The sequence below is a fragment of the Zootoca vivipara genome, chromosome Z1, assembly GCF_965207765.1.
Source record: "Zootoca vivipara chromosome Z1, rZooViv2.hap1.1, whole genome shotgun sequence".
In the NCBI taxonomy this organism is placed as follows: domain Eukaryota; kingdom Metazoa; phylum Chordata; class Lepidosauria; order Squamata; family Lacertidae; genus Zootoca; species Zootoca vivipara.
In genome coordinates, this window is record NC_142583.1 from 4,073,023 (window position 1) to 4,096,171 (window position 23,149).

General features: G+C 43.0%; 1 protein-coding gene across 5 annotated transcripts in view; it reads right to left on the reverse strand.

Moving 5' to 3' along the window:
- Positions 1-23,149, reverse strand: part of FOXJ2 (forkhead box J2) — a 38,777-nt gene that overhangs the window by 12,420 nt on the left and 3,208 nt on the right. For 4 of the 5 annotated variants that reach the window (XM_035112303.3, XM_035112305.3, XM_088657565.1 and 1 more), the window contains exons 2-4: positions 3,299-3,654; positions 1,933-2,007; positions 1,052-1,120 (exon numbers count right to left, since the gene is read on the reverse strand). In XM_035112303.3, coding sequence (XP_034968194.3) covers positions 1,052-1,120; positions 1,933-2,007; positions 3,299-3,631 — 477 coding nt within the window. In that variant the 5' untranslated portion in view covers positions 3,632-3,654. The remainder of the gene's footprint in view (positions 1-1,051; positions 1,121-1,932; positions 2,008-3,298; positions 3,655-23,149) is intronic. The other variant, XM_035112304.3, reaches the window with a different exon arrangement.

The window sequence follows — 23,149 nt, forward strand, 5'->3', positions numbered from 1 at the left end:
TCATGCTTCCTCTGTGTGGGAGGTGGTGCTACAGAGCCCAAGGCGGAAGCCGGGAGAGCCTCTCTGAAGAACTGTTCTCCCGGCACGCGCTTAAACAGAAAGAGCCCAGGCGGACCAAACCAAAGGTCCCTCCAGTCCAGCGCCTTGTTTTTAAAAGCGATTAGAAAAAAAGCCGTCCGTCGCCCCGGCAGCGCGAAAGGGCCCACAGGCCTCCCGTCACTGTTCAGCCTTGGGCCATGCAGCCCACGACGCTCCAGAGGCGCGGGAGGGGCCAGCTGCGCTCTCACCGCCACCCATCGCCCCGGCAGCGCGGAAGGGCCCGCAGGCCTCCCGTTGCCGCTCAGCCTTGGGCCATGCAGCCCATGACGCTCCAGAGGCGCGGAAGGGGCCAGCAGCGCTCCCGCCGCCACCCATCGCCCCGGCGGCGCGGAAGGGCCCGCAGGCCTCCCGTTGCCGCTCACCCTTGGGCCATGCAGCCCACGACGCTCTAAAGGTGTGGAAGGGGCCAGCAGCGCTCCCGCCGCCGTCCGTTGCCCTGGCAGCGCGAAAAGGGCCAGCAGCGCTCCTGACGCGGGGGGGTTTCCCTGTCCGGACGCTCGGCCCGAGTGGAAAAAAGTCCTGGGAAGAGCGGGGAGGCTCCCAGCGCGGCTCGCCTGGCAACGCGCTCAATTCATGCACCCCCTCCCACATGGTCTCAAGCCTCTCCGAGGTATGTCTTATTTTCGGGGTATGTCTTACGTTTCGCAAATGCCTAGAAATCCTGCCATGGCTTACTTTATGACTACGTATTAAAAAAGGGGAAACACGGTATTTCCAAATCTCAGCAGACATTGCTCAAGCACTGACAAACATTGCTTCAAAGCAATAAAGGCTACAAAATTGCTTTTAAAAAACATGAAAGTGAAGGCTTGCAGAAGCCTGAGTTTTTATGACCAATGCATTATGTCCTTTGGAAATGACCAATGCATTATGTCCTTTGGAAAAACTGGGTCTCTTAATCATCTCACAAATGCTTTGGATTTTGAGGGTAGGAATGTGGAGCCACACTCACATCATCATCTGGTGGGTGACGCCTCTTCCGGGAAATATCAGGACAGGTATCTATGGTCCAGTAAGAACCCTGCAAAGAATAAGATCTACTGGTGAAAGGACTATAAAACCAACCCTTTATTGTATACTGTATCAGCAATAGCAACAGCAGCAGTGCAACCCATAATGCCAAAGAGCATGCACATTGCCACAGCTTATCAATTACTCTTGCAGCACAAGGCAGGTCCTTTCTTTACATTGCAACATCATTGCAACATCATCCTTGATACTTTTTTGTGATGTCACAATCCCAATAATCCTTCAGTCTCCAATAAACTCTTGGGAAGAACAGGTTGGACAAGAACAGCAATTCTGATGTAAAAGTATGAAAAAGAATGACCAGGGCAGAAATGCAGTAAAATCTAAAAAATATATATGATGTTTTGCTCCTGTTGCAGGATAGTTTTCGGGTCTTGCACACACATATTGCAGTCTGGGATACAAAGGCCCACAGCTTTCTCTTAGCTTTCCCAAATGTGCACATACCAAAGAGGTCAGAGCTATTTCATCCACACCAGAGTTGATTACTTATTACTATTAATATTACTATTACTGAGAGATACAGAAGAACAAAACCTGAATGTTCTTTCCTTGCTTCTTCAGCTGAGTAGTAAATACCTATGCCCTACTTTTACACAAACCTTTGCACTAGCCTGAAGTAGGAGCAGCAGAATTTTTGACTTGCCTGCATATTTTACGTCCTCACTTAATCTGTTCATTCACATTAGTCCAATTTCTGCCAAAAGCAGGAGTGAGGGTTTAGAAGTCAATGCAACATTGGTTTAAAAAAAAAAACCAACCTCCCCACCATGATGGTCAAATGTCTAGCTTGATCCCCCTCACCTTTCCAGGGTCGTCCCGAGGGCGAGGCACTTTTCGAAAGCATTTATTCAGAGACAGGTTGTGACGAATGGAGTTCTAGAGAGGGGAAAAAAATGACATAGCTAACAGGCAGGCTGCTCACCCATGCCCTTATCACCTCCCTAGCCCAAATACTGCTGCTTTCCCCTCAGCTATGGTTGTTGTTTTTTTGCCACAAATGGGGGAAGCAGAAGATGGGAGTACTGGGTGGGATGGGAAGGATGTTGCAGGCAGGAACAGCGAGGGTTAAGCAGCCTCTTCCCACCTACCACAGCTCCCCTGCAAATCATCCCACCTTTTGGAGAAGCAGCAGCCAAGCTTACAAGCCCAAACAGCAGTTCCAATCTCCCCACCAGGACGCAGATTTGCATCTCTTACCTACACAATGGGAATTTCTGAACAGAGAAAAGGCAAGGTCTTCTCTTAGAACCAATGTTCTACTCCAGGGATGGGGAAACTTAGGCCCAGAAGATGGAGGCATATGTGACTGTAGAAACCCTTAGATTTTGTGTTGCTAAAATATAACCTACTGTGCATTTCTCTGCCCAATTCTTCCTCTAGCCCTGCACATCCCTGGCAAGTGGCCTCTAGAAGGTCCCCCATGAAGGAACTGAGCAAAGTGCAGAAAGTTCCCCCACCACAGCTCCTCAGACAAAAGTTACAGCACAGACTGCCTCACCGAACCCTCAAAAGCTAAATTTCTCCTTTACTCTGCAGGAAGAATTAAGGCTGTATGAAACACATGTGACTAATCTGCAGCACACAGTGGTAGTTATGGTGTGTACCTCCACCTACCTAGCCTATCACATGCTCTGATTTCGCCTGTGGCACACACCCCAAGAAGGCTGGCTACCACTGGCACAGAAGAGAGCCTCTGACTCAAAATATGAATCTGTAGCTCATATCCCACCAAGCCTCCTAAGTGGAGATTATTATTCCACTCTTTATCTGCTTTGAACTAGAAGCTATATTTATATATGTACTTATTGCTGGTGTGTTTACTGCTGACTGCTTCAAGATGTTTCATGGGAAGAAATTAATAAATGGCATCAATGTTATCTATTTTAAAGATACAGGGGGATACAAGAGAATTGAAGAGGCATGCAGAATTGAAGCTGAAGACTGAAATACTCATATGGGAAAGTTTCACCTCCCCTCTGGTCAAAATTTAGAACGCAAGTACCTTGAAGAGGAGATGTGTTTTTGTGTTACATTCAGTCTGTAAAACACCATGCACATTCATGGCATGATCATACAACATGTTAAATGGGAATGGATTTTCATAGGAGCAGAAGCTGGAACTTCTGCTCCTATGAATAAACTTCTGAGAATGCCCAAGTCTACTTACCTTCCACCCAATGCCAGCATTCTTATAGTAGGGAAAGTTGTCACAAATCCAGCGATAGATCTCACTGAGGGTCATCTTCTTGGCCGGGGATGAATTGATAGCATAAGTGATCAGAGTGGCATAGCTGTAGCGTGGCTTCCCATCCTGGTGGACTGCAGCATCGTCTTTGCTCAAGGTGGCATTGGGGTCAGTAGGAGAGCCAGGAGAGCACTTCCGACCGGCCCCCGGGGGACCTGACTGGGAGGCACCCCCTAATTTCTCAATAGTGGCTCGCAGAGTGAGCTGTGGGAGCCAATCAATGGAAGTGAGGCTGCTTTCCAGGTCAGAGGCCATGATGCTGGAGGCAAAAGTGTCTGCTGTGGAGAAAGAAAGAGATACAGATAAATGGGGCTGTTGAAAAATGATCACATTATATGGTTTTATATTCCTACAAGAAAAAAACCCCTCAGTATGGCCAAATAAAAGCTGCATCACCAATAGCTCAGTTTCCAAAGCCACAGATATTACTGCATTTGCTTGGTTCTGTGTAAGAACTACTGTATATAGGTCAGACAACTTTCTGAGCCAGACTTGGAGAAGTTAACACAAGCTTGTATAAAAGCCACTCTTTTCCTTACCAATGGAGAGTACAGTATGATTCCTCTCCAGGCAACAAGAAAGGGAAGTGCTAAAGAAGTTGAACCACAAATTATTGCAACATGCAGGTGAGCACAGGTAAGCTCGAACATTTTGTGTGGGTTAGTTACAATGCCCGTATTTGGACATTTAAATTGTATTTCTTGGGGATGTTCTGGATACAGGCGGCAAGCATTTTACATGGGAGTTCCATTCCTGGCCCTCATGTGCATCAGTGCAGCACACATAAGCCCACCCCACCCCACCCCATTAAACCACTGCCCCCCATTCCACCCTCTTCTTCTTTTTTATTAAAGATTTTCTTGATTTACAAATGTGCAATGTCTCTCATAACATTTTTACAAATCAGTTTCATTTTTGAGACATTGGGAAGAAAGGGGGAAAAGAGGTAGATGGGGGAAAGATGGGTGGGGTCGGGTGACGATGTTTCTATTTTACTTAATGTATGTGGGGTTTTTTGAGCATACAAATCAATATGGCTAACCTGATCCAAAACACTCACCCACCCCACTCACACACGAAACAAAGATCACCACAGCCAATCACAAATGAACACTCATACCCTAGGCCAATTCCACCCTCTTCTGGGTCCAAAAGGACCCATGCGTCAATTGGACATGCAAAATGGTCACTGCCTGTAAGTATTGTTTTGTTCTGATGCATATCATGATTGCTTAGTTTTACAATTAAAAAGAGGGGGGGGGAATACCACAACCACTCTTATTACAGTGCTTCTGACATGAGAGGAGTGAAATATGCGTTGAAAGGTTAAGCCACCATGTTGAGTGCATTCAGCACTGGTATGTTCTCTTGCACAAGTCCCATGAAATGAGCGGCAGCTACACAAGAGCACTGCCTGCTAGATTCTACCTCATGAGCTGGATCTGTCTGGCTCTCATTCTGTTGCCCTTAGTGACAAATAAAATCTACTGCCTGAGGCAGGGATAGCACTCACCCAAAGATTCTGAGATGGACTCTGCAACCTGTGCTATTACCCAGCTAATTTTGGGGAAGGGCACCTTGATGGAAGAAAAGGGATAGCTCAGTAACAACACTTCCCTCCAGTACAGAACTGTCATAGACATTTAAAAGACTGGCAACTAACAAGCTCAGCTAACAGATTAATTAATAGTTACAGGTAGGTAGCTGTGTTGGTCTGAGTCGAAACAAAATAAAAAAATCCTTCAGTAGCACCTTAAAGACCAACTAAGTCAGGGGTCCCCAGACTTACCGCGCGGTGGGCCGGAGGGCAGGCGAGTGCGCGCGCAGCGGGCCGGAGGGCGGGGGAGTGCGCGCCCGTGCGCATGCGCACACGCACACGGGCGGGGGAAAAATCGCCGAAAATCGCTTGTGTGCATGTGTATGGGCCTCCCCCGACCCGGAAGTGCACCAGAAATGACCTCTTCCGGGTCGGGAGAGGCCCATACGCATGCGCACAAAGGATTTTCGGCGATTTTTTTGCCGATTTTTTAGATCGTCGCTGCGCCGTGAGAGCGGGCGGCGGCAGCGGGCGTCGTCGCGGGCCGGATTGGAAGGCCGATTGGGCCGCATCCGGCCCGGGGGCCGTAGTTTGGGGACCCCTGAACTAAGTTTTTATTTTGGTATGAGCTTTCGTGTGCTCATACCAAAAGCTCATACCAAAATAAAAACTTAGTTGGTCTTTGAGATTAATTAATAAGCAGACAAGTAGTAACTGAATGACCACCTGGAGGGGAAGGTTTAGTTTCCCTTGCAGGTTATTTCTCATGTGAGCAGTCCAGCTGAGGCAAGGAAACACCCATCAGATAGTGAATGTAACAATAAGTTGTTTCTTTTTTTAAAAAAACAAACTGGTATTCTAGGATGACAGGGAGAGTTACCCCAATCCGAACATGTATGCACTCAGTATATATTCTACAGCACTGCTTTCACAACACAAAATGAGCCTATCTGGTCTTGAAGGACTCACACAAGAGTTCAACAGTACTTGTTTCATTACGCTCTCAAACGTGTATGCATCTGCTAGTTTAGACCCGCATGTCGCACTCATAACCTTTAACAGTATTTCACATATGTTTTATCAGTAGTCTTTACAACAACCTTGGAATGGTGGTCTGGTGCTACTGCCTCTGAGTTAGGGGTACATACAGTAAAAACACTGGTCAGTGGGCAATTTGACAGTACAATGGTGTACTTACTGTATGAGTACCACTGGGCAATCAATCATTATGTATACCCCTTGAGCCATATCAGCATTGAAGTAAGTTACTACAGGATTAAAAGGTTTATGATGATTTACCAAATCATATGGTAATTTCAATGGTGCCAAGTTCTAAAATGGTCTAGTGGGGCTCAAGTCCATCACCCCTAATTCCTCTATCTGTCAGAGGCAAATGCCAATACTGTATTAAAACTTATTCAGGTTAATATCAATCCAAGCCTGTTGATATCAGCAATGCTATCTCATTAAGCTAAATATAATCTCTTTCCAATGAATTATTGTAATAGGGTTATTCCTCTTACTAATTCCCCATAAAAGAGCCAAGGACATTCTTGACTCTCCCAGGATCTAGAAGCAGTTTTAGCTTTCAATGTTACAGTATTCTTCCTCTAAGTCAGAGAAGCTGTTTCGGAAGGATTGAAAGTGAAGAGCAGAGAAAGCAATTGATAGCCCTTGCAACCAAAGAAAGAGGTAACCCTTATTACGTATGACAAGGTTTGAGGGGAACCAAATCCTTTGCCATCTACCCCATCCTGTGATTTTTCTACATTTGCATGGATTTTAGCATATATAAAACCCTGTTCACAAGGCAATTTGTGTGGTTCAGAAAGGCAATGGAACAAAAAAGAAATATGTCGCTACCTTTCAGCACGAAACAACTAACACATTTCAATGCAAGTGCCATTTTGCTATTGCTCTCCAGAAGTCGTGGAGTGCAGTGACTAACGTGTGACCTTAGGGTGAAAACTGAATCCAGCCCCTAGTCTCAGATTCCCGGCACTGTGAATGCCACTGATTGGTAGAAGGTGGTATTCTGCTTGTCCTGCTCTTCTGCTAAATTCTTTCATCCTTGCCTCATCCTGCTGTGGCAAGCCATGCCTCTGAATTCACACAACAGGGTTTGAGAAGCTTTTCACATGCAGTGATGAGAGCCTTAAGGTTATAAGCAGGACAGACGTCTGTCTTGAATGTGCTCTGTGGCAGAACTCTAAATATCCATTTTGGAATCATGCTGAAATGTGGTGCCTGAGACTTTGACTGGCACAAGGCTGATGAAGCAAGTTTCAACATCACCTGCTACTATGGATTTTTCTTTTTTTATTCCTTTATTGTTGTTGACATTGTTCCACAAAAAAGACAATTATCCATATCCACCGACACAATGAGAAAAAAGTAATATACCAAATAAAGAACCATAATACTGTATACTAAATAATATACCTAACACAAATCCATAATATACCAACTAATAATCACAAAACCATAAATTAGAAAAAAAAGTCTTCTTGCTATAGACCAGACTTCCCATCCTACTATGAATTTTTCTTATTAATGCTACCCACAATTTGGGAGGGCTCACATCTGTATGTTAACTGGAATTGGATGTAAAGTTCAGCTAACAATGCTAACATTTACATTTACTTTTTAAAAAAAGTAGTACGGTGGTACCTTGGTACTCAAACATCTTGGTACTCAAATGCCGAAAACCCGCACGCAAGTGTTCTGGTTTTCTAACCTTTTTTGGAAGCTGAACGTGCAGTGCGGCTGTCGGCTATTCTTTCCGGGGCACCTGCACCAATCAGAAGCTGCACCTTGGTTGTCGAACATTTCGGAAGTCAAACAGACCTCTGGAATGGATTAAGTTTGCCGTTTTTGAGGCTTTTTTGGTTAATATGTTTTTGTGACTGTGTGGAAGCCTGTTCAGCTACTGATTGATTGATTGATTGTGTGACTGCAAAAATGGATAAAAGCCCCCATCCAAACAATGACGATCATCAGTGCAGGTAAGGAAATAATAATAATTTTAATCATCTACAATACAGTACTACAATTTTAAAGTACAGTACATTAATTATTGCTTTCATTGTATGGATCAATGGTCTCGTTATATAGTAAAATTCATGTTAAATTGATGTTTTAGGGGTTGTTTTTAAAAGTCTGGGACATATTAATCCATTTTGCATTACTTTCTAAGGGAAAGCGTGCCTTGGTTTTGGAACGCTTTGGTTTTGGAACGGACTTCCAGAACGGATTAAGTTTGAGAACCAAGGTACCACTGTACTGTATTTCCAGCTGGATTGGTGGAGAGAAGAACATCAACATCAATGTGTGTGAGCCCCATTCAGTGGATATAATTTGAGGGTCAAAACCAAAAGGAGGGGTTTCAGTTAAGATAAAGAGACTGAAATGTTTAACAATCCCATCTGAATGCAAATATTTTAAACTACTGTAACTCAGGCATCCATCATCAGATTTTTTCTGAAATTTGACCAAGTAAATTTTGTAAGCCAAATTTTATTTTGATATGACAAGTTGTCCATTTAATTTTTTTTCAGAATAAACTCTAGCTGCTTTAACCTTATACGCACTTCTAAATCTGTATGATCAGCAATTACCCCTATCTAGCATCTATTTCTCTTCCCTTCTTCATCCACTGCCACCTTACTGTAGATATCACAATAGAAGTGAATATAAGGGCTCAGTATGGGAGAGCCAAGAAATAATGTGTAATATATAGGTGAAAGGAAGTGCAGAGATTCTGAGAAAAGCAGATTCTCAAAATGGCACAGAAAAGCATCAAGTGCTAAACAAAAATTGGTGTAATTTTAATGCTGTAAAAAAACCCTAAGTTTTAGAGCAGGCACAGAAAGAATGCAGGCATTCAGGATATACTGGTACTTCACCTCTTACTGAAACCCTGAGGTTCATCAGCTGCAGCCAGGTGCAAAACAGTAGCTGGGGTGGCAGAGCCCATTCAAAATGATGGCTTTGAGGGGAGTCAATTACCTACTCCACCCAACAGGCCACACACTTGGATGACCTGAACAAAGTATAAACTATACCTGAGTTACTACCGGTATAGACCAGGGATTTTCAAATTCTAATGTGTGGGGGATGAGAAACTTGTGTTGTTGCTATAGTTTAAAAATTGGGAGTCGGAAATCCTTGCTCATCTACTGCAGATCATCCAGCCATCATTCAGGAAGCCATCAATATATCCTGATCTACCTCCTGCCCACCCCGACTCTAAAGCATTTTTCTAAAAAGCATTGATCAAGAAGCAACCAGTATAGCAGTTCCAAGTACCAGATAGCTTTATCTTTTTAAAGAAAAAAATTCTTCTTCTCATGTTCATGAAAAATTGGGTACTGTATAAGACTGAACGTTACCTTGAAACGCATTGTTCCAGGAGGATGATAAAACCTGCCCTGGGACCTTATGGTGAAAGATGGGTAAGCAATCTAATAAATCAAACAAGCCCTTACAAAATGTTACATTTTGTAAATGAGTCAATTATCCAAATATTTGTAAAACAACTCAGTTTGGCAGCTCTACACATGTTACCCACTAACTATAAACTTAATCCCAAATCTTCTTTCTTAACTGCATTTTTTAATACAGTTATTGGGCCATACAGTCATCTCTTCAATTTTTATTTTTATTTTTATTATACTAGTGACTTTACAAATACATATACAATATTAAAAATATAATATTTGAAAAGGAAAATAACGATGGCATCTAAACAAGATGAATTTAAAAGAGAGAAGGGGGGACGACGACACATGGGATAAAAGACAAGCATCATATCCCACAAGTAGTGAAGTCTTTTAAAATTGGAAACATATGGATATATGGTTAGGAAGGGGGTTGTCCTACCAATGCTATTTAGGAAATGGGAAGAGGAAATAACATTTTTCTTGTCCTTTCCCATTATGCAGAAACCTTGCTGCACTATAGTGGAATCAGTTGCTCAGTTTCAGGGCTGGAAGACAACCAGCCACAAACCTGAGCCCTTTCCAGAATAGGCGGGGAAGCTTTTAAAAGAGTGGGAAAGAAAAAAATGTTCTCTCTTTTCCTATTCTGTTCCTGAAAACTCCCCTCCTGAAAGTTCTAACAGCACTACAAGGCTGGCTGGCTGGCTGGCAGCTTGAATGCAGCACAGTTGGAGGCTGAGAACAGACTGAAACATTGTTTCCTATTTTTCACCCTCTTGTTCCCCTCCAATATTGGGCACTTCCACACTTATAAGTGTGGAAATGAAATGGGATTACCCAAAATCATGGTAGTACTTGCTACATAATGGGGGATTTCCCAGGTAAATTAAGAGAAAACTATTTGTACAATGTACCAACATCCTGTGAACTTCTAGGAAACTTTGAGGATGCAAGTCTTTATTTTTGTTTTTGAATGGTATAAGAGGTTATAAGTGCTTGAGCAGGCCAATTGCATCTAACAGTAAGAATACTATAGGTGGGGGTTTAGGTCAGGGTGGGGGAGAGATAAAGTTCAAACTCTCTTTTTACAAACACTGATCTCACTGGGAAAAAGACTTGAAAAACACCACATAAATATTTGGACAACAACTGAGGAAAAGAACTGGTCTCCGGGTGGGAATGCCTTAAAATGCATTTGGCTGGGCAATAACAGTTTTCATCACTGGTATTCTACTGCCTGTGAACACACACATCAGTCACATGCAACTAGGCAAAGACCCCTGTAGTTGCTTCATCCATGAAGATGCTGATGCCAAAGAGAATTTTAGCTCTACTTGCGTCAAGACTTGACGGAGATAGCACGCTAGTACCACAGAAAGACATACCTCTTCCAACGGAGAGGTAAAACAAGGGGGTTCCAGGCCACTTTCCAGTGGCTTTCCAAATTTCCTTTCCTTTATGTGTAGGATGCTCAAGCAACTGGATATCCACAACACAGAATAAAAATAAACATCATTTGATTTTTAAATAGTCATCCATAAAGTATTTCAGGTTGTTTTACAAGTTATACTAAGAATAAACCCTTGAATCAATGGTTTGAGGCCTGGCAAGTAGGCAGGGACAAAGAGTCTCATATCCTTATTTTGCATCTAAAGCCATTTACTCTAGACGAAAAACACTCTCACATACATACAGTCATACCTCATGTTACATCCGCTTCAGGATACGGATGCGTCAAACTCGGAAGTCTGGAACGGGTTACTTCCGGGTTCGGCGTGGGCCCATGCACAGAAGCGTTAAATCGCACTTTGCGCATGCACAGACACGGCGCTTCAGGATGCGGTCTTTTCATGCTGCGAATGGGCCTCCGGAACGGATCCCGTTTGCAACCAGAGGTACCACTGTATTAACAACTAATAAATGCACTTTGGTCACAAGTAGTATGGAATAAAGAACAACCCTTTTGTGTCCTGTTTAACCACCCTCACTGTGAGGACAATGCATGTTTAAAATGAGTTATGGGTAACTAATCTGTTCTAAAGGACCATGGGTATGTTCCATCCTAGGATTCTAGTACATACTCTTAGTGTTATAGAACTCCTAATTTTAGACTGAGAATATGAAAGCAGAAATGCAAGATCTTTCAGATATGGTCAAAAGACACACTGGTACTAATCTCAGATTAGCAACACCAAATTAAAGAATGCAATGTGAATATATATTATATAGCTGTATATACAGATAAGACCAAGAAAAAGGTCCTAAAAGTTTGCAGGTTGTAGCTGCCTTCCCACAGTAAGCATGAGATTGTATGAGGTGGGCAGAAGCAGCAATGCCTGTACAGTGGTACTTTGGTTTTCGAACTTAATCCGCTCCGGAAGTCCGTTCTTAAACCAAAGTGTTCTTAAACCAAGGCGTGCTTTCCCATAGCAGTGGGGGACTCAATTTACAAATGGAACACACTCAACAGGCAGTGGAACATGTTCTGCTTCGAAGGCAAAGTTCACAAACCAAAACACCTGCTTTCAGGTTTTTCAGTGTTCTTAATCCAAGTTGTTCATAAACTAAGCTGTTCTTAAACCAAGGTACAGTGGTACCTCTGGTTACAAATGCTTCAGGTTGCAAATGCTTCAGGTTACAGACTCCGCTAACCCAGAAATAGTACCTCGGGTTAAGAACTTTGCTTCAGGATGAGAACAGAAATCGTGCTCCGGTGGCACAGCAGCAGCAGGAGGCCCCATTAGTTAAAGTGGTGCTTCAGGTTAAGAACGGACCTCCAGAATGAATTAAGTTCTTAACCAGAGGTACCACTGTACCACTGTACTCTCTCTAATTTTGTGTTATGCCAAACCCTTGTGGCAGTCATGAGGTGACTGGCGCAGTCAAGAGTAAAATAAGAATATGCAAGACAATTCTCAAAAGACATTTTTGGACAATATCTAATTCCAACATGAATTTGAAGTTAGTTAGTGGTGTCAGTGGCATCATAGTTAGCTGGCAGGCTACATTCTGAAATGCAGGTTGAGGTGTTCACAGATTTCTCAGCTTGGCCCTCCAAGATACAGGCTTCCCCGGACTTATGTGTGATCAACTTGCGTGCAACCGTGTATATGCTTGGTGCCGGGAAATAAATAAATAATTTGCTTCTAACCTGAGATAGCAGGAGAGAGATGGAAAGCCTTTGTGGCTCATGAGGAGGCCCTTCCCTGAGCCTGAAGTGGACGTCAGTGAGCCTAAAGTCCAGAAAAAAAGACTCTGGGGGCTCCAAAATGGCACGTGGGAACCATTTTGGAACCCGCTCAACAGCTGTTGGGTGGGAAGCTATATGTATTGCAGCAGGTTCCCTACAGAACGTAACCCCTGCCTAAGTTGGGAGCCGCTTGCAATTAGTTGCTGCCCAGGAAACAATATACAGTGGTACCTCGGTTTACAAACACAATTGGTTCCGGAAGTCTGTACTTAACCTGAAGCGTACTTTCCCACTAAGAGTAATGGAAAGTGGATTAATCTGTTCCAGACGGTCTGTGGAGTACTTAACCTGAAGCGTACTTAACCTGAAGTGAACTTTCCTATTGAAAGTAATGGAAAGTGGATTAATCAGTTCCAGATGGGTCCGCGGAGTACTCAACCTGAAGCGTACTTAACCCGAGGTATGAGTGTAATTGGTTCCGGAAGTCCGTACTTAACCTGAAGCGTACTTAACCTGAAGCGAACTTTCCCATTGAAAGTAATGGAAAGTGGATTAATCCGTTCCAGACAGGTCCGTGGAGTACTTAAACTGAAAATACTCAAACCGAGACGTACTTAAACCGAGGTATGACTGTACAGGCAGTGATTGTTTTAGGCGCGTCCTATATATGCATAACCACACACACATGCATCACACCAAACCTAGGAGTGACCCAAAATGTCACAAAAAGGGATGGATGCAAGCTTTTTCAATCGGTGTTCCGATTATTTGCAATTTCACGCAAGCATGCTGTCAGGGATTATTGTGACTACTCCTGAGTAACGACCTTCCACATGCTTGTCTTTCAAAGATCTTTATTAGTGCACATTATTTACAGTGTAGTGAGCGGTTGGTTTCATGTCTCCTCATTCCGAATCAGAATCCGGCATTGCCCCCTTCCGCGATTTGGACCAACATAAAAGCCTCAGGACAGTGAATCTCCTCCTCTTTCTCCTCCTCCTCAATTCCGGAGTCGGGGGGGGGGTCTGCGTTCTGCCTGTGTCCTCTCCTCTCTTTCCCTCTCCCTCTCTTCCTGCCTGTGGAGCAGGGGCTCCTGGATGTTGCCAGAGGTCTGGCACTCCCTTTCCGTCTCCTGACTTTCCTCATCCGTCCCTTCGCTTTCATGACTGCTTGGAGATGGGCTGCTTCGGATGAAAGGGGGGGGGGTTCTCTATAAGCCCTCCACCTTACACATGCAATGACCCAGAGCACAACCCCTGCACAGAGAGTTGCCCGTATACTTTTAATATTGGGTTGACTAGTGCTAAGCTTTGCCCAACCCTAATTCCACACTAACTCAACTCTGTTTTTCAACACCCTTCCTTTAAAACCAACAATTCCCCTTCTTTTCTTGATATCAACACTAAACCTGGGAAGATACCCCATATCCCCAAGAAAACACCAGACATCAGATATATTAAACGCTCATGCCTGCCATACATTTCTATTCTGATATAAAAGATGTTCTATGGCACCTTAGAGACAAACAGATTCATTGAAGCACAAGTCCATGTCATCAGACACTGTCCTGTGTTCACTGTGATGGACTAGACTAGAATGTTTACTACTACCATATATTCCGGCGTATAAGACGACTGGGCGTATAAGACGACCCCCAACTTTTCCAGTTAAAATATAGAGTTTGGGATATACTCGCCGTATAAGAAATACGACCCGGTGTATAAGACAACCCCCGACTTTTGAGAAGATTTTCCTGGGTTAAAAAGTAGTCTTATACGCAGGAATATACAGCATTTGTCCCAGTTTCTGCTCAGAGTAAATGAACTATTTTGCCCCCTTAGAACTTATTAGGATTAAAGTACTTTGATATGGGGTTGTGAGGTTAGCTATGCTGCACCTTCTAAGACTAGCCAAAATGTTTTTGCATTCATTGTGAACTGGGCACCTGCAACCTCTGCAGGACTAGAAGTAAAACAGACTCAAAAATAAAAACCACTAGAGCCTCAAGTGTTAGATAGCGCAGGCTAAATAAGTCTTCCACATCTTCATTCTCTGGCTGGCTGGGGCTGATGAGAGTTGTACGGTAGTTCAAAATATCTAAAGGAAAGCAGGCTGGGGAAGGCTGCCCTAGGAAATGATACAAAAAACTATGGAAAACATTTTTGGGAGAAGTGGATAGTAGGAAGCAGAATTACAGTTACCGAAATAAAAAGACTACAGTATTCTAAAACACAAGTGTTATGAATGCCACAAGCATACACAAAGAAAAAAAAACCCTGACAAAGGGAAAGAGCTAGGAGAAGCACAACAATGTAGGAAGAAATGAGAACAATAATGATGGAGGTGAGAAAGTACAAGACCCAAAAGATTCAGGTAAGGATTTTGAACTTGATGCAATAAACATAAAACCCCCACTAAATTGAAGGGGGAGCTGACATTTGAACTGAGACACTATAGAAGCAGAAGAAGATAAAGATCTCCCTCCTTTAGAGAACCTCAATGTGTCATGGAAGTAAAAAGAAAAAAGAAAACTACTACGTGCAGTTCAGTCTGGGGAAACCCCAGCAAATCTACAATTATCTATGCCTATTGCACAGTATTTGCAGTTTGGATGCCCCATGGGGAATGAACTATAAAATATTTGGATAGAAAGCTTTAGTCATTGAGCGACTAAAATGAGTGATAGAACCTATACCATGGCTTTTTGCACACACATTTTGCAACTTTATCACAAATTTCCGGTATTTCTGGCTTGCATCTGAAGAGTGTGGCCAAACTAGATGCTACACACAGGTGTAAGTAACTTTCCCCCTACATTTTTTAAAGTAAAAACACACACCCTATAAGTAGTGAAATTGTGATGCTGGGGAGCTGCTTAACTCTAGCCCCATCAGCTGTTTTTTCACTCAAAATATAAATACCCTCCCAAGCTATTTTTCCACTTGTAATGGGAAGTGCTGTGTTTTGGGGGGTTGGGGGGGACCCTGAGTGGGAAGATGACCAGAGGAAAAGGGTTAAATGGCCCCTACTCCAAGTTCCTCAAATTAAACTTTCAGCTTTGTAAAGATACATTTGGTTGGTTTTCATTTTTTTAAGCTGCAAAAAACTATATGAAACATAATAAATGTGATATCTGATTTCAGAGAACTATGGTTGCAAAAACAACCATCAGGGGCAACAGGCATCTGAAGTATGCAACTACAGAAATCAGTGTTCGAAATTCTCCAGCCGCATTTTGCTACTGGTGTGGGTCCAATTGCAACTATGCAGAGATTTCTGGGTGCCAGGTTGTCAATCACAGTTTAGAAACCTCTGCCTTAGTCCATAGTCTCCACTGTGTATGTTTCTTCTTCTTGCATACTGGGACAAGTGAACTGTTATAAGAGCAAGCTACAGTCAAGCAATGTAGTTGAGATCATAGAATTGTAGTGTTGGAAATAACCCCGAGGGGCATCTAGTCCAACTCCTTGGAGAAAAGACATTCCATTGTGGCAACCGAAACCTAGATTTAAGGTGCCATTTGGTGCCTAGCTTATATATCTGAGTACTGAGTACAACGCAGGTGGCGCTGTGGGTTAAACCACAGAGCCTAAGCTTGCCGATCAGAAGGTCGGCGGTTCGAATCCCTGCAACAGGGTGAGCTCCTGTTGCTCGGTCCCAGCTCCTGCCTAGCAGTTCGAAAGCACCTCAAAGTGCAAGTAGATAAATAGGTACCGCTCCAAGCGGGAAGTTAAACAGCATTTCCGTGCGCTGCTCTGGTTCGCCAGAAGCGGCTTTGTCATGCTGGCCACGTGACCTGGAAGCTGTACGCCGGCTCCCTCGGCCAATAACGCAAGATGAGTGCCGCAACCCCAGAGTCGGTCACGACTGGACCTAATGGTCAGGGGTCCCTGTATCTTTTACTGTATCTCTAACACTGGAAGAAATACCACTGTAGCTAATTTCTGTTAGTAAACACTCAAACAACTGATATTTATGAGCATTTACTCTGAAATCTAAAAGGACAGTTTAAGCATAACAAGGAGATGAATGAAAGGGTCCCTATGTCTTCACAGCAATGGCAAATTAAAGCACTAGAGTCAAGTGTTCAAAAGTTAGAACCATAATTAGAGCAACACTTACGATAAAAATCTTCACTCCAGAGCAGTGTTTCCCAACCTGTAGATTATGACCCACAAGTGAGTCACAGGCTCTGTAAGTTATCCCAAAATAATTATTACTTTTATTCCTCTTAACTAGTACAAGGAATACCTCTTACAACATTTTGCTAGCATTTTATAGTGCTGCGTTGGTACTTATTAACGGAACAGCGGAAATGCTAAAGTCTTACATTTTAACACTTGGGAACTATTCTATTGTGACAGATCCAGCAACAGTTTGCCACAAAGGTGTTCTAAGCAGCCAGAGGCATCAGAGGCAAGCTGTAATAGTCGCTCACAACCCCTTGTACGAGCACCTTGTGGTGAACTGAAGTTTGCTTTGTCAAAATTTGTCCACTATCCTTCTGCTGAAGAAACACCAGAAATCTGAGTGATGTCACTCAAAGTTGCCTTTATCAGTGCAAAAAGAAAAACAACCCTCAAACGTAAATTATCAGAACTGAAATTATCAAAATTTTGGCTTCGTGTTACCAAAATTACCCAGTTACCACTCACTGAGTATCCTGAGCTTCCTGATGAAGCAATTATCTGTGTTGCTGCCATTTGGTAGTACAGTACAGTGGAACCTCGGTTTATGAACACCTCGGTTTATGAATTTTCGGTTTATGAACGCCGCAGACCCATCTGGAACGCATTAATTCACTTTACATTACTTTCAATGGGAAAGTTCGCTTCAGTTTATGAACGCTTCAGTTTATGAACAGACTTCCGGAACCAATTACACCCATGCTTCGGGTTAAGTACGCTTCAGGTTGAGTACTCCACGGACCCGTCTGGAACGGATTAATCCACTTTCCATTACTTTCAATGGGAAAGTTCACTTCAGTTTATGAACGCTTCAGTTTAAGTACTCCGCAGACCGCCTGGAACGGATTAATCCACTTTCCATTATTTTCAATGGGAAAGTTCGCTTCAGTTTATGAACGCTTCAGTTTATGAACAGACTTCCGGAACCAATTGTGTTCATAAACCGAGGTACCACTGTACATGCAAGACAGGTTTTTCAGCAATGACTACCATGGGGACAAAAAAAGTAGCAAACTATGTATCAATAAAGATTTGAGACTATGTGTAACAACCAACAAACTGCACTGACTTGCTCATTGGCAAAATTCAATTCCAACATCCCACTGATAAAATAACTTTATCATGAATATATTAAAAATATTCATTTGTTTGTTGTATCAAACACAGATTTTGTAACCGTATGTTTTTAGAACAATTTTTTATAGTTTATGAAGCAATACCCTGCAATCCTATGATTAGTGTTCTTACATTCCCATTTTTAAAAAAACTGTGTGTAACTTTGTAAGTACTATACATAGTTCAACAATTTCCACATTAATAGGCACATTAAGGAAAATTTTGCTTGGATGCCTTGAGCAATGGTTATAGAATACGCAAAGCTGAAGTTAAACTGCACGAAACAAACAGCTGCCATAAGGTTCAGGGTTTATGAGACAATAAATTGATGGGTCACCATTATCAAGTAAATTTGGACTTGTGATTCACCATATCAAAAAGTTTGGGAACCACTGCTCCAGAGCACTATATGCCAGGTTTTATTTGACTATAGAGCACAATAGTTAAAAGTCCCAGGAGACACAAGGGTGAGGGGAAAGATATACACTAATAAATAACAACAACAATAATAATAACTAACAGGTAACTATTATTATTATTGGGACGTGGGTGGTGCTGTGCGTTAAACCACTGAGCCTAGGGCTTGCCGATCAGAAGGTCGGCGGAATCCCCACGATGGGGTGAGCTCCCATTGCTCGGTCCCAGCTCCTGCCAACCTAGCAGTTCAAAAGCACCTCAAAGTGCAAGTGCAGTCATACCGCGGTTTAAGTACGCCTCGGTTTGAGTATTTTCAGTTTAAGTACTCCGTGGACCCGTCTGGAACGGATTAAGCCACTTTCCATTACTTTCAATGGGAAAGTTCGCTTCAGGTTAAGTACACTTCAGGTTAACTACAGACATCCGGAACCAATTGTGTTTGTAAACTGAGGTACCACTGTAGATAAATAGGTACCGCTACAGCGGGAAGGTAAACGGCGTTTCTGTGTGCTGCTCTGGTTCGCCAGAAGTGGCTTTGTCATGCTGGCCACATGACCTGGAAGCTGTACGCCGGCTCCCTCGGCCAATAAAGTGAGATGAGCGCCGTAACCCCAGAGTCGGTCACAACTGAACCTAATGGTCAGGGGTCCCTTTACCTTTACCTACTACTAGATAAATAACAATAATAAATAACAGGTAACTACTACTAGAGTTTGATAAGCCAGGAAAGTCCAGATACTATCAGAACACACGTATGATCCAATGCAGGGGTCCCCAAACTAAGGCCTGGGAGCCAGATGCGGCCCAATCACCTTCTAAATCCAGCCCGCGGACGGTCTGGGAATCAGCGTGTTTTTATATGAGTAGAATTTGTCCTTTTATTTAAAATGCTTATCTGGGTTATTCGTGGGGCATAGGAATTCGTTCATCCCCCCCAAAAAAGGAGTCCGGCCCCCCACAAGGTCTGAGGGACAGTGGACCGGCCCCCTGCTGAAAAAGTTTGCTGACCCCTGATCCAATGGATTCTGCCCCAGCTTCTGCCCATTCCCCATGTCATGCCATTTTTTTTAAAAAAGCTGACAAGCCTAACTAACTGAACTGCATCCTGCTTCAAATTTCTATCTGCCTCTTTAAGGATTACAACCCATAAATCCCTAAACATTAACTGTCATTCCTGCAGATACCTTCAAATGACAGTCAAGGTATTACAGCACACAACAATACAAAGGACTTCCTATATGTTTATGAACTGCCTGCACTTTCCCTCATATTCTCAGACAGAGAAATGGGGGAGAAAATCTTCTGCAGATGGGCAGGATGCCCATAGCTGCCAAGTTTTCCCTTTTCTCGCGAGGAAGCCTATTCAGCATAATGGAAAATCCCTTTAAAAAGGGGATAACTTGGCAACTATGAGGATGCCATTCACATTCAGAATCCATGGTGGCTTTGTAAAGATCTCCCTTCTGTACCAAATTCCAGGCCAAAACTAAAGTTTCTTACTATACATATGCGGAAACGGGCCAACCTCTACACTATTGTATGTTCTAAACTCTGCTAGTCAAGTGGGTGTAAACCTGCACTGCTATCAGGATTTCTACCATCACCTTGGATCTAATGAAGAATCAGCTGCCTTGCATGAAGGAACCAAAGAAGATGTAGACTCAGGCTTGTACCATTGTCATGTACCATAATCAATTAGGTCAAACAACATTTTCTCCCATCCTCAAAACTAACTACTGGTAGTTATCTATGCAGCAGCATTAGAAATTCCCTAGGTGCCAGGTTCATTTTGCAACTGGCACAGGTTCAATTAGATCTCTAGATGCCAGATGGGCGACTGACATCTCCATCTGGCTGGCCCGTCTAGGTTTCTTAAGCAGGTAAGCGGAAGAGCATATTTAATGTATTTATAGCCCACTTTTTTCTCCATGGAGTACATGGTTCACCTCCCCCATCAGTTAATCTCTACAACGACCCTGTGAGGTAGGTTAAGAGGCCCAAGGTCACCTAGTGAGCTTCATGACTGAGTGGGGATTTGAACCCTGATCACCCAGGGCCTAATCCAACACTCTAACCCACGGGTGTCAAACTCAAGGCCCGGGGGCCAAATCCGGCCCGCCAGACCTCGTCATGTGGCCCGCCGAGTGCCCCAGCCAGCGGGACCTTGCTGCTGAAGCGCCGTGTCGACAAAGCGCCGACGAACAGCTGGGGCCTGGGGGGGGGGGGTAGAAAGGCGGCCGGAGCGGCCTCTGGGTCCCTTCGCACTCTTTTCTGGCGCTGAATCAAGGCGGCGACCCCCGCTTCCCTTTCTTTCTTCCTCTCTCTCGTTCTTATTCTTTCTTTCCCTCTCCTTCCTCCCTTCTTTATCTCTGTTTTCTCTACGTTTCTTTTTCTTTCCTTCTTTATTCCCTTCCTTCTTTCCCATTCTTCTTTCTCTCCCCTCTTTCCTTCCTTCCTTCCTCTCTCCCTCCCACTCCCTCTTTTCTTCCTTTCTTCCTTCCTCCCTCCCTCCCTCCCTCCCTCCCTCCCTCCCTCCCCTCCTCTCCCCTCCCTCTCTCTCTCCTCAGAAACATAGGATGCTGCTTTATACTTCTGGCCTTTAAACCCTGGAACCAGGAGAGCAGCTCCAGTGAGTCAACCTCAGCCAGTCCCTTTGGTGAAGGGTGGTGGCTCACTGGCAGAACATCTGTCCTGCATGCAGAAGGACCCCAGGTACCAGTAGCTCTGGAAAGGTCCTGCATGAAACCTTAGCGAGCCTCCACCACCCAGTGCAGTTACCAAAAATCATTTTTCAATAAATTGTACAATAATTGTACATTTGAATATCTACTTGCCATTATTCTGACTATGTTTCTGCTTTCAGAGCTAGTTATTACTTACATTATTACAAAAAAAGTAATAATTGAATGCAGTGACAATAATTTATGATAATAAAGAGTGGACACATAGTCCTACAGATACAACCGGCCCTTTGAGGGTGACCAAACTGCTGATGCGGCCCCCGATGAATTTGAGTTTGACACCCCTGCTCTAACCACTACACCACACTGGCTTCCTAGAGTACTTCTGCTATGGGGCATCTCTATAAATTAAGTAGGTAAATATGGGGCAAGCAGAATGTCACTTCGAGAAGTCTGTAATATTTTTGTTGAAACTTGAATTTGATTTATTCTGGATTGTTTTATTCGATGTTTTAATGTGTTGTGAACCACTTTGAGATTTTTTATTTAAAATATAAAGCAGTACAGTATAGAAATGTATTAATAATTACTAACAACAACAACAACTTTCAGTGGAAAAAATGGTGCCTAGACATTTTGTTGTGGTGACCATAACCTAGGTTTAAGATGCTATTTGGCAATTAGCTAATACAGTGGTACCTCTGGATATGCACACCTCCGGTTGTGTATCCTTCAGAATGTGAACACGGCAAAACCAGAAGTATTTTTTCCGGGTTTTGCCATGCCGCATGTGCAGAGGTGCTGTACCGCGCTCCATGCATGCGCACCAGCAGTCCCTCCGGTTGCGGAAACTTCGGAATCTGACCAGAGCTCCGGAATAGATCCTGTCTGCAACCGGAGATACCCCTGTATATCTGAGTTTCTAACACTGCTACAGAGAAAACTTTTACTAATTACTATTTAATTTTATCACTCTCATTTTAAAGTTTGCTTGATATTTGATTTATTATATACAAAATGAATAATTTGTACTCAAAACTAGAATAAGTTACATTTTGTTGTTAAGTAACTTTGAATAACATTTGAAAAAGTGTGATATAAAAAGTTAAAAGGGTATTTTTAAAATGGAAAGTTTAGGCCTCAGTAACATTAGCAGATCACACATATTGCACAAGCTTGAGACAAACGTTAACTTCTGAATAGAAAGGTACAATGAGAGTTCAATCCTGCTTGTGTCAGGTAGTGGCATCTGACTGTGAGGCCCCAAATTCCAGGTATGTAGGCTCTGGTTGTGGCTACTCATGGTGACAGAGCAGGCTCTGACCCAGCCCAAAAGCACTCCTCTTTATTATTCATTCACATATTTGAGATATTAAGAGGTTGTTTTCAAACCCTCTAGGCAGAAGGCAAGAGGACCACTGATCTAAAGGACTTACAAATTTAATGAAAATAGACAAAATTCAATTAAAAGTTGATTTCAAACATCCACCTATATAAACTGGAAGAATTTTCACAAGAGGCAGAGGTAATCACAAACAGATTTCAAAGTAACAATATTCAGATTTTCAAATTGTTTTTCAATTCTATAGCCCATTACTCTGATCCCTCTGCATTAGACACATTACTTTTTAAAAACCCTAATTAAATAAACTTGCAAAGAACCAGCATCATCTCCAATTATCTTTCATTATTGCTTAGGCAATTTCTCCTATAACCATTATTTAACAACTAGCCTTTTTAGACTTTGGGGCCATGATCCTAAACAGACTTGTTTTACTTTTGAGTTAACATGCATAGCTTATGAAATTAAAACTCAAAATCCTTGCTAATCATCATTAACTTGCAAGTTCACAATTCTCAGTGCTATGTAAGAGATGCCAGAGGAAGTCGATTGCTTACTCTGACATATCAAGAAGATGAATCTAGGTGACTTTTAATTAATTTTCTTAGATCTATAAATTGATATTTTTTTGGGGGGGGGAATGCCTGATTTTCAAGTTGTGGGACAATAATTAAAGTTATGAAGAAGTACACTGTGAGATGGTCCAAGCTTCTTCCTCCCATTCCTTTTCCCACCTTTTGCTTACATACCTGGGCCACAACAATTGAACCATTCCACCAAAATACAGGCAACTGAATCCACTGACAACTGAAGGCATTGATCAGGTAACTGTCCCCCCTGATTTTCCATTCCTCACAGCCAAAT